At 37.2% G+C, this 12,500-nt stretch overlaps 1 protein-coding gene across 1 annotated transcript in view; it reads right to left on the bottom strand.

The window, feature by feature from the left end:
• The window catches only part of LOC137649962 (glutamate receptor-like), a 53,095-nt gene that overhangs the window by 36,502 nt on the left and 4,093 nt on the right, over positions 1-12,500 (bottom strand). The window contains exons 2-3 of the mRNA XM_068382947.1: positions 5,443-5,589; positions 5,054-5,213 (exon numbers count right to left, since the gene is read on the bottom strand). Coding sequence (XP_068239048.1) covers positions 5,054-5,213; positions 5,443-5,494 — 212 coding nt within the window. The 5' untranslated portion in view covers positions 5,495-5,589. The remainder of the gene's footprint in view (positions 1-5,053; positions 5,214-5,442; positions 5,590-12,500) is intronic.

Raw genomic sequence — 12,500 nt, 5'->3', positions numbered from 1 at the left:
GTTCTTTAAATGCTGGGAAAGCAAAAAATAGCAAGATCTGTTTCGTAAGGGGGCGAGGGGGAGTGGTTGGTTGAGGGGATAGTAAACGACCTGGAAACGACATCGTCAACTTCTCTTTGATTGACTCTGTTGACGATGTCGGTTCCAGGTCGTTTAGTACCTCCATAACCAACCCCTCCTCCTTCCCCCCTTTGCCCAACATATCTTGCTAATTTTTGCTTTCCCAGCATTTAAAGAATCTTCTAATTACTGCACAAGAAGAGGAGAGCTGGAGGAATGCATAATTTTGGAGTAAATGGAGAGCGTGCTCTTGTAAACAAATACCGACGCAAATATCGAGAAGGAAAATTTCCCATCAGGGCTTTCGTCGCAAGGACACACGTTACTCTAAAATGTTCCGTCTCCTTTGATTTTTTTTTTCGTTTCTTGCCTTTTGATGAAGATTTCGTAAGTATATGGACATTAAGGTACAAGAAATTTGCGAATAGGACAACAGGTAGGTGCCCCACGACTACCTGCTTGCGTAGGAATGTCGCTAGACAATTAGTGTCGAGCACTGAATAGGTTCAATGTTAGTCCTATGCTCATCTACTTTATTGCCTGATGCTATCACAAACACAGCCAGCAACATCAGTATTCAATCAAATAGGAAACCTTGTAACCATGTTATGGAATATGAAGACATTTTGATGTGAGCAATATACATGTTTTGTGTTTTCGTAAATTACTGTAGATTTTTTCCGAGTCAGAGGAAAACCTTGAATGTACCTACAGTATATCCTTCCATTAAAGATAAGAATATAGTTAAATTGCTTCGTGATTATTTTTATTCTACAAAAAGATTGTTTGGTCATGCTTTCCGTACTCTGCAAGAAAGATTGATTTACCAAAATTTTAACTGAGCTCCACAAGGCACTAAAAGAGTTGGAAGACCCAGGCCTACATGGCTGAGGACTATGAAGCGTGAAGTAGGAGTTGATGAATGGAGAAATGTTGATTTAAAAACTCAACATAGAGATGACTGGTGAAATGTAACCGAAGCCGTTTGCGTCAATAGGCGTAATAGCCCAGCGGCATAGTAAGAAATATGAAACCAATTGTTCAAATTGTTCTAAAAGCACCAAAATTGGCACACATGTGGATTAATACATTCTGAACAATTTTGGATATGGAGGCATTCAAGATTCTCCCCGTAGCACATTTGGCGGCCATTTTTCAAAATGGCCGCTATTTACCGTTAGCGTCATTGAATATGTACCATAATTTGTCTTTTTGTGGATGCTAAAGGTGATAAGTGTGCTAGAGGTGATAAGTATTGTACAATTACACATACTTCTGTGCTTACCAAATAATTTGGCTACCATTTCACAAGAAAATGAATTTTACTTTGCAGCGGCAGCGTTGGTGGCAGTGACGGCGGCTGCAGTAATAGTATAGTGTTGATAGTCATGGTGCTTGTAGTAGTAACTTGTGGTAACATGGTGGTGTTTTGTGTCTTTGCAGGTGAGGCAGCAGCAGCACCACCTGACATCAGAGACGCGTTGTTCCAGACTGCAGCCATGGCAAAGAAGTTCCAACTGGTCGATACTTTTGAGCAACGTACTCCCACAACACCTCCTGAGACAAACTGGAAGCTGTGTCTTGTATGTCAAGAGGAGACAACAGAGTCACTTGTCTGCCCAGTACTGTCTAAACGCCGAGACCCTGGGAGTGGATACACGACAATGGCTGCAAACTTGGTCAAATTTGATGAACTCGGAGAACTGCCAAGAACTGTTCAGTTACAGAGACTAGATGAAGGACAAGGTGTTGAGGCGACAATGGTTGCCCACCAGGCCAAGTGGCATAAAACATGTATGCTCAAATACAATAACACAATGCTACGAAGAGCAGAGAAGAGACGCATCGCAAGCAGCTCAGCATTTGATAGTACTGACAATGTCCAGGCCAAGCGCGCCAGAACACACTCTTCAGAAGCCACTACCAGCGGCACCTCCTGCTTTTTCTGTGGAAAGTCTGGCACAGAGACCCTACATGAAGTAACAACCTTCCAGGTGGACACACGCGTACGGAAGTGTGCAGCGCAAGTTGGGGACAATGAACTCATAACCAGGCTCAGCATGGGTGATATGGTGGCTCTGGAGGCCAAGTATCATTCCAAGTGTTTGTTGGCTCTTTACTATCGTGCAAAGACCACTGTAGAAGCCGAGCAGAAAACTGACCATGAAGGTGTAATGTCAAGAATCGTACTGGCTGAACTGGTCCTGTATATCGAGGAAACCCACCTAGAAGAGGGCACCACCCCAGTCTTCAGACTCGCAGAACTTGTAAAGCTATACACAACAAGAATGGAACAGCTCGGGGTTGTTTTGTGCCAGAAAGTTAATAGCACAAGGCTGAAAGAGCGCCTGTTAGCCCAGATACCAGGCCTGAGATCCCACAGCAAAGGCCGAGATGTTTTACTAGCGTTTGATGAAGACATTGGTGAAGCGCTAGGCAAAGCCTGCGAGCAAGACTGTGACACTGAGGCAGTTCACCTTGCGCGTGCTGCACAGATAGTTCGTCGATATATGTTTGAAGACACTTACCAATTCCGTGGATCATTCCCGGGCGGCTGTCAGGAGAACTCTGTGCCAAACGTACTAGTTGCAATGGTAAATATGGTGCTGGATGGCCCCACCATCAAGAATCAAAGCCATTCCTCTTCAACACAAGCAGCTCTTTCCATTGCGCAGCTTCTCAAGTTCAACAGTGTCAAGCAAAGTCGGAAGCAGGGAGCAACCAAGACACAGGAGCCTCCAGCTGTCAGACACAGTACGTCTCAAGAAACTCCTCTTCCAACCTATGTTGGGCTGATGCTGTATGCTGAAACACGCAAGAGAGGACTTGTGGACAAGCTCTTCTCTCTGGGCATAAGCATCTCATATGACAGAGTCCTACATCTTTCTGCCCAGATGGGAAACAGCGTGTGTCAGCTGTACCGCATAGAGGAAGTGGTCTGCCCGCCTACCCTGCGTAGCAATGTGTTCACAACTGCGGCTGTGGACAACATTGACCACAACCCAAGTGCCACCACAGCCAAGAATTCATTCCATGGAACAGGAATCTCGCTTTTTCAACACCCAACGTGTGCAGATGAGGGAGTGGATCGTAGCATTGCTCTCACTGGGCGTGATACTGGATCAAAGACGGTTGAGCCTCTACCAGAATATTACACGGATGTACGTCCTGTTGCTTCTTCTGTCAAAGGGCAAATGATCCCAGCTACTTCTGTGACCTCTCTTAGACGCCACAACTGTGAGCAGCACATAGAAGATGAGTATATGTGGCTGGAGAACACGAGAAGTGTTCTCAAAGATGATGTTGAGGCCTGTGAAAACACATCATGGGCTGCATACCATGCAAGGCACCAAGATCCAAAGCAACCAGTCATCACACCAACGTCCCTGCTTCCCTTGTTCCAGGAGAGTGCTCACACTGTGGCAATGATCAGATACTCTATTGATGTAGTCAGGAGTGCAGTTAAACATCTCAACCCAGGCCAAACTCCAGTTCTGACTTGCGACCAGCCACTATTCACTCTAGCAAAACAGATCCAGTGGAAGTGGCCAAACACATATGGAGAAGACCAACTGGTGGTGATGTTTGGGGGGTTGCATATTGAGATGACGGCACTGAAGACCCTGGGTGACTGGTTGCAGGGAAGTGGGTGGACCCAAGCACTGGTACAAGCAGAGATCACAACTGAAGGAATAGCAGACTCATTTCTTCGAGCAGCTCACATCACACGCACCAGAAGAGCACACCAAGTCACAGCGGCTGCATTGTATAATCTCCAACGGCGTGCCTATGACAAGTACAGCACCACCAATACAGAAGATGATGAGCACCCTGAAAGCTTCGAAGACTGGTGCAGTCAGAGAGAACAGAGTTATCCGCAGTTTCAGTACTGGTCAACAGTCTTGGCACTGGAGCTGTCCACTCTGATCTATGTGCGATCTCTGAGAGAAGCCAATTTTAGCATGTACGTGGATGCTCTGACAGAACTGGCTCCGTGGTTCTTCGCACTAGACCACACGAACTATGCCCGATGGATACCAGTGCATCTACGGGACATGGCAGAACTGGCAAACAAACATCCAGACGTCTTCACAGAGTTTAGCAAGGGACACTTCACAGTCCAGAAGACCAAGAGGATCTTTTCAGCAATCCCTCTTGACCAAGGACATGAGCAGAACAACGCGTATGTCAAGGGTGATGGAGGAGCCATCGGCCTCACAGACAATCCAACTGCACTGAGGCGCTGGATGGTTGCCGGACCGGAGGTTGCTAGAGTGATTGTGGAATTTGACGACTTCAATCTGCATCCACACGATCAAGAGGAGACACGTCACCACGAAGAGACACCAAGTGTGCAGAACACTTTTGCCAGAGATGTGCGCTCACTCGTGGCCGTCATTGAAGAGCTGGGCAACCCTTTCGAGGAGGACAGTCAGGACTTGCTGGTGCTCGACACAAAGGAGATCGCAGACCCTGCAGTCATAGAAACAGTCCGTAACGCCAAGCAGATTGGCCAAGACCAGTTTGAAGCATTCTCAAAGGAATGCATCTGTTAAACATTTATTGATGTTAATTCTGATGTAAAAAAAGGGAATTTTGGCCCATCTAGCACCAAACTAACGACACATAATGAAGTCTATGTAATGACGCTAATGTTAAATGGCGGCCATTTTGAACAATGGCCGCCATATCTTCCTAAGGGCTAATCTTGAATGCCTCCATATCCAAAAATGTTTAGAATATATTAATCTACATGTGCGCCAATTTTGGTGCTTTTAGACCAATTTGAACAATTGGTCTGCTATGCCGCTGTACTATAAGAGGAGACGATGGTGAAGAAGAAAGGAAGATGTAAGAGAAGGGGAGAAACTCTTATCATGAATTTGATTTAACTGATGCAACAATTATTCTAAATTAAATATACATTAGAGAAGGTCTACTTCCGAATTACATTTTGGATAATAATGATGAAAAATTACATTAGCAGTTTTACCTTTGAAAAGGGGAACTATACAGACATCCTGTCTGAAGACTAAAGTTTCCAGCGAGAGGTTCGTCGTTCCTTGAGGTGTGAGGCGACTCTGGCAAAACAAGATCTGTTGTAGTCTCTACGGCAGAGAGGCTAGATGAAGTTACGCTCTGCAGGAAACCTGCTGGTGATGGATAAAACATTTCATTAGGAAGGGATACAAAAATCTTTAAAATGAAACAGAAAACTACAAATAAATCTGAAAATTGTCATAATTTTATAGTTTTAGTTAATTAGTGTTATCGAAATGAACAAACTAATTACCAAAAACATTGTTTTATTGAAAAAAGTAAGGCATTTCATTAAAAGAAATTGATCCAGATTATGTTTCATAAATTTGTATAATAACATACCTGTTATCAACATAATCACGGCAACAAAGATTATTCTATCCTTAATGGCCATGGCTATCCTAATGTCTCCTTTTGGAAAGCTTCCATTGAAAAAGGGGTGTGTCGAGCTGGTACCGTATTTGCTTATCCCGTCCACTGTGTCAGCATCTGTGATGACGAATTTCGTAAGAGATAATTCGACATCTCCTCTATATAATAAATAGCAAGTATCTGCTTATATATATATATATATATATATATATATATATATATATATATATATATATATATATATATATATATATATATATACATTTCTGATCATATATATATATATATATATATATATATATATATATATATATATATATATATATATATATATATATATATTTATATATACATTTCTGATCATATACATATATATATACACACACATATATATATATATATATATATATATATATATATATATATATATATATATATATATATATATATATATATATATATATATAATTATTATTATTTTCTGGTCACACTCAGCGGCAGTCAGTACCAGACATATGACTGCTTGGTCTCTGTCAGGAGCTGGTACACAATCTTCCACAAAATGCCAAAACTGCCATATTGTAGTTAGAAAAGGACGAAGGGTGTGAAGGGTTGAATCTGTGTGTGAGTATATCCATCTAAATAGTTAGCCGTCATTTTTGACGGGTCGCGTACACAAGTAATCTAAGATTGAGTTATGGGGTCTTTTGACTGGCCAGACAGTAGTATATTGGATCCTTCTCTCTGGTTACGGTTCATTTTCCTTTTGCCTACTCACACACACACACACACACCGAATAGTCTGGCCTATTCTTTACATATTCTCCTCTGCGTCATGTACCGTCACAACACAGTGATTATCAAGGAATTCTTCTTCACCAAAGGGGTTAACTACCCTACTGTAATTGTTCAGTGGCTACTTTCCTCTTGATAAGAGTAGAAGAGACTCTTTAGCTATGATAAGCAGCTCTTCTAGGAGGACACTCCGAAATCAAACCATTGTTCTCTAATCTTGGGTAGTGCCATAGCCTCTTCCACTGTCTTGGGTTAGTTTTCTCTTGGTTGAGGGTGCACTCGGGCACACTATTCTATCTTACTTCTATTCCTCTTGTTTTGTTAAAGTTTTTATAGTTTATATAGGAGATATTTATTTTAATGTTGTTGCTCTTCTTAAGATATTTTATTTTTTTCATTTCTTTTCCTCACTGAGCTATTTTCCTTGTTGGAGCCCCTGGGCTTATAGCATCCTGCTTTTCCAACCAGGGTTGTAGCTTAGCAAATAATAATAATAATAATAATAATAATAATAATAATAATTACTCGAGTTCATTACGTCATCTTCCTTTGCGCTTTCGCAGACGAGAACGCGTCTCCGAGATCTGAGATATAATTGCTGTATTATTTTATTGTCTGTGTTGATTGATTGACTAATTAACGGAGCATTGGTTAGATGACTGGGTTATTCAGTACTACGTCAAGACGGCGAAAAACGCGAGTTAGAGGGGTTGGATAGCAAGTGGAAATTAAAGATCCAAAGGTGAAACCTGATGAAACCGTCCAGTTGTACTATGAAGTAGCATTTGGGGGAGGCAGGGTAACAAGATGAAAGAATTGGAAAATAAATAGGAGAGCAAACGGCTAAAAAGTGGGTGTCACTAAGCCTTGCCAACGGGGACTTATGTACAACAAGAGGTGCACTGACAACGCTACACTCCATGCAGACTTTATTACGTACTAACTTGATCAGCTAATAAACCATTAGTAAATGAGATACTACGGAACTAATGCAAGAACAGAGTACCTTACGTCACATCATGCTATCATGCAACGCCCAGCCAGTTATGTTAAGGGGCACACAGACATTGGAACTTAATCATTCACAAATATCGTAGCTCCTGGTTTTACATTCAATCTACACTTTTTTCAGTCTTTGGTAAAGTAAAGGAGAGAATGTAATATCGAGTATCTTGAAGCTCACCTAAAACAGTTGTCAACGAATCATAGAGGACCAGTCTGACATTTCAAAGATTTCCGGACTTTATCAATGTTTAAGCTGATAAGTGAGCTTTCTTTCTGTAACGACCAAAATCGTAATTCATGATCTGCCCCTTTATTATTATTATTATTATTATTATTATTATTTGCTATGCTACAACCTAAATGGAATAGCAGGGTGTTGTAAACCCAAGGATTCCAAACGGGAAAATAGCTCAGTGAGGAAAGGAAATAAGGAGAAGTTTCAGAATAATAACATTAAAACAAAAATATATCATGTATAAACTATAAAAAATTCAAAATAACAAGAGGAAGAGAAATGAGATAGAATAATGTGCTCGAGTTTACCCTCAAGCAAGAGAACTCTACCCCAAGACAGTGGAAGACCATGGTACAGAGACTAAAGAACAATTTTGGAGTGTTCCTCTAGTAGAAGAGCGCTTGCCATAACTACAGCGTCTCTTCTACCTTTACCAAGAGGAAAGTAGCCACTGAGCAATTACACTGTGGAAAGAGTAGGCCAGACTATTCGGTGTGTGTTTAAAGGAAACATGAGCCGTAACCAGAGATAGGAATCCAATGTAATACTGTCTGGCCAGTAAAAGGACCCCATAGCTCTCTAGGGGTAGTATCACAACGGGTGGCTGGTGAATAGTAATTGCAGTTAAATCGAATGAATGAATATAGTGCACAAGAAGGAGCGATGAATATCAGGATTTTATGCAGTAGTTATCGCTTTTGTGACTTTTCTTTGATACACTAAACTTGGATTAGGATATTCTTAAAAAAACTGTCTCCATATACCGTAAATAATGAACAGCGAGTTTCACGCGTGTTTTATATATATATATATATATATATATATATATATATATATATATATATATATATATATACTGTATATATATATATACATATATATATATAATATATATATATATATATATATATATATATACAGTATGTATATATATAATGTATTTATTCATTTATTTATTTATATATACAGTCTATGCGCGTGTCTTTGTTTGTGTGGATAATGTATATACTATGTAAGATATATGTATATTCATATAATCTATTTACATAAGATATATATATATATATATATATATATATATATATATATATATATATATATATATATATATACATATATATATGTGTGTGTGTGTGTGTGTGTTTGTGTGTGTAATGTTTACACATACATACATACGTACATCACACATGTATAATGCATACCATTGAAAATGCACCACCTGTAAATTGGAAATGTATTGAACGAATCTTTCCAGATGGAATGTTAACATCTGCAATTTTGCTACCAAGAAATAAATACCGTAAGTTGATGACACCATGAAACCCATTGCATAAAAAAAAGAAATCACGCACTTTACATGAAGAACATAAATTGTCTTCTGAAAACGTGCCGATGAGACGGTATAAATGGGCTGCGGCTGGATGTAGTCCAAAATATTTAATATATTCCGCCCACAAGCATCGAGATTGGCCGCCACTCAAATGGTCTTTGCTTTGTCTAGCTCATTTCCCTTGCAAATTAACATTGTGTCATTGCTCCTCTGTTCTGACAAGCGGTACATGAATGTGCAGTGCATGTGACTCGCGTGGGCCGCTTTTGAATTATCATAATTACCTATAATCTGTTCTATTATTATTATTGTTATGTTTACTTGAATCATCTCTGAGAAGGTGGTGGCCAATCCTGATGCTTGTGGGAGGACCATATTAAAGATTTTAGACTGCACTCAGTCACTTCCGCATAAATGAAAGTGGACAAATTATTTCTCATTTTCACTGTATTTTTGTAAGTGATGGTGTTTTGCAATGCCAAGATTGTCAACAGAGGAATGCGAACAGTCCCTGGACATGTTTCAGGTTGGCACATCATGCAGGATTATTGCCGGACATTTTAAGCGTTATCATTCCACTATCCTAAGCCTTGTCAGCAGGTACCGCCAAACAGGAACCACCAAGGACCAACAACGTCTAGGCCAGTCACTTGGCAATAACCTTACTATATGAGGTGACCTGAAACATGCCTAACACCTGTCACATTCCTCTGATGATAATCCCGGCATTGCAAAACACTATCACATACGAAAGTACAGCGGAAATCAGAACTGCTGTGTCCAGATCGTCATTTATACCCTTCATCAGCACCTTTTCAGACTGCAATTTATGTTGCTCTTGTTAATTGCATGAATTTTAATGTTTTCATGCAATAAATTCTATGATATCACCAGTTATTCCATTCTTTTCTGAACAATATTATTTACAGTCTTCCATGTTGGTAGCAACATTACGGTCGTTAATATTCCATCTTGAAAAAGATTCGTTTACCATATTTCAAATTTATATGTGGTCCATGTTCACTGGAGTTCAGTATACTGTACACACACACACACACACGCGCGCGCATATATATATGTATATATATATAAATATATATATATATATATATATATATATATATATAAATATATATATATATATATATATATATATATATATATATATATATATATATATACAGTATACATATTTTTTATATATGCATATATATATAGATTTATATATATATAGATATATATATATATATATATATATATATATATATATATATATATATATATATTGTATATATGCATATATATAAATATATAGACATAAATTTACATACATATATATATATATATATATATATATATATATATATATATATGTATGTATGTATATATATAGTAGCCTATATTTTGTGAGTATTTATATATATATATATATATATATATATATATATGCATACACACACACACACACACACACACACATATATATATATATATATATATATATATATATATATATATATACATATATATACTATATATGCTCCAAACTCATAAGAACACATGATGCTCTTATACAATAAACCACAAGAAAAACGGAAAATGTTGAGTGGATCCTGATTGGTTTCGTCTCTACGATGATGTACTGTAGATGCTATTCACGGTCCAGATATACTTATATATAAATATATATATATATATATATATATATATATATATGTGTGTGTATATATATATATATATATATATATATATATATATATATGTATATATATATAGACCTTGATGCTATTGTAAAGACAAAACCGGTTAGGATTAACTCAATACTTTAATTTGCTTTATGGTTTACAGAATCGTCTATTTGGGTCGGGGGGGGGGGGGGGCGCCTAAAGTTTGAGTACGAGTATAAAAAAAAAACCTTTAGATGCGATTTCCTGACATCTGACAGGCGATTATAGCAACCACAAAATCATATTTTTTGGACGTTTTTTATGAGACCAATTACAATTCGTACACAATGTTTATCTTAAAATACCGGTAGGCTTATTTGATGTATTTACCAAAATCATACTAACAACGTTGATTCTTTGCTATAAAGTCCTTCCCATTATCTATCATGTTAGTGCTATCAGTTTTCTAAGCCTACAACTGCTGTTTATTTTATCTATCATTTGTTTTTCAGTTGCAATTTATTTTTTAATTTTTAACGGCTTTTATATTTTTAAGTTCGTCTAATTTGTAGTTTATAGAAGACAGTTATCTATTGTTTTAATTGATAATTATGTTATTTGTCTTTGGTTTTAAACTATGGTGAAAGGTATGAAGAGGAGAACCTCACAAATAGAAAAGTACTTCATAGACTTATTAATACTGCTTTGGTCATAAAAAATCAAGGATTATATAATGCCTTTCATTCAGCAAAACACACACACACACACATTATATATATATATATATATATATATATATATATATATATATATATATATATATATATATATATATGTGTGTGTGTGTGTGTGTGTTTGTGTGTGTGCGTGTGTGTGTGTAATAGAAAAGTTCACTTTTGGAAATTGAACCTCTCAATGTACGATGTCAGGACACTGTTTAGGGAATAAGATCTGGTTGTGTTACAAGAAGGGCTGAAATGAATAAATTGGGCTATAATACGAATCATATGATTGAGTGAAATTAGTAGGACGGGTGAATCTTAAATAGAGTTAAAAGAGGGTCATATAATTTGCTTCAGAGGAGACGAAAGTAACAAAGAAAATGAAGCTGGTTTTCTTATTAATAAAATTCGTGCTGGTAACATAGAGGAATTTTATAGTATCAGTGATAGAATTGCAGGATTGATTATTAGAGTAAATAAAAAGTATAAAATGAACATAAAATTATTTGCAATTGTTTTGAGGGATTTCTGTGGGAAGTAGGTCAAAAGAAGAGAGGGGAATTATATGTAGGGAAATCTGTAGTTGGCATAAAAAACAGCATAGGAGATCTGCTTGTAAAATTTGCTAAAAAAATCTAATAATTATAAATACATTTTTATAAAGAAATAAAGATATAAAATGGACACAAAGAAGCTAAAATCTAGATAAGAAAAACGAAATAGATTTTATTCTCAGAGAAAAAGTTAATTTAGATAAAGATGTAACAGCGTTAAATAAATCAAAGTCAAGCGACCATAGAATTGTGAGAAGTAAAAGTTGTTAAGATCTAAGGAACAAAAAAAAAAAAAAAAAAAACTAGTTTTAAGAAAGAAAATAAACACTCCTGCAATAAGAGAAGAGGGTGAGGATTTTAGTTTACCAATACAAAATAGGTACTCCTAGGTACGTGGTGAAATGAAAACCAACAAAGAAGAAATAAACCATAATTTAAAAAAAAAAAAAAAAGGGGGGGGGGGAATCAACACAAGAGATTGGTGGAAAAGTTCCAAAAAAAGATAAAGGAAAACTATCGGAAAACACCAATGATCTAATAAAGAAAAGATTGGAGATGAGGGTAAAATCCAGGTTAGATGAAATAGAATTAGCATAGCTATCCGGAACAATAAATAAACTAAAAACACAAGAAATTCGGAAACACAATCAGAGCAAAATTGAGGAAACACTAAAAAAAGGAAGACGCCTTAAGTTAATGAAAAGTAGACTTAGAACAGGG

The sequence above is a fragment of the Palaemon carinicauda genome, chromosome 1, assembly GCF_036898095.1.
Source record: "Palaemon carinicauda isolate YSFRI2023 chromosome 1, ASM3689809v2, whole genome shotgun sequence".
Taxonomy (NCBI): domain Eukaryota; kingdom Metazoa; phylum Arthropoda; class Malacostraca; order Decapoda; family Palaemonidae; genus Palaemon; species Palaemon carinicauda.
This window is presented reverse-complemented; position numbering and strand designations above follow the sequence as displayed.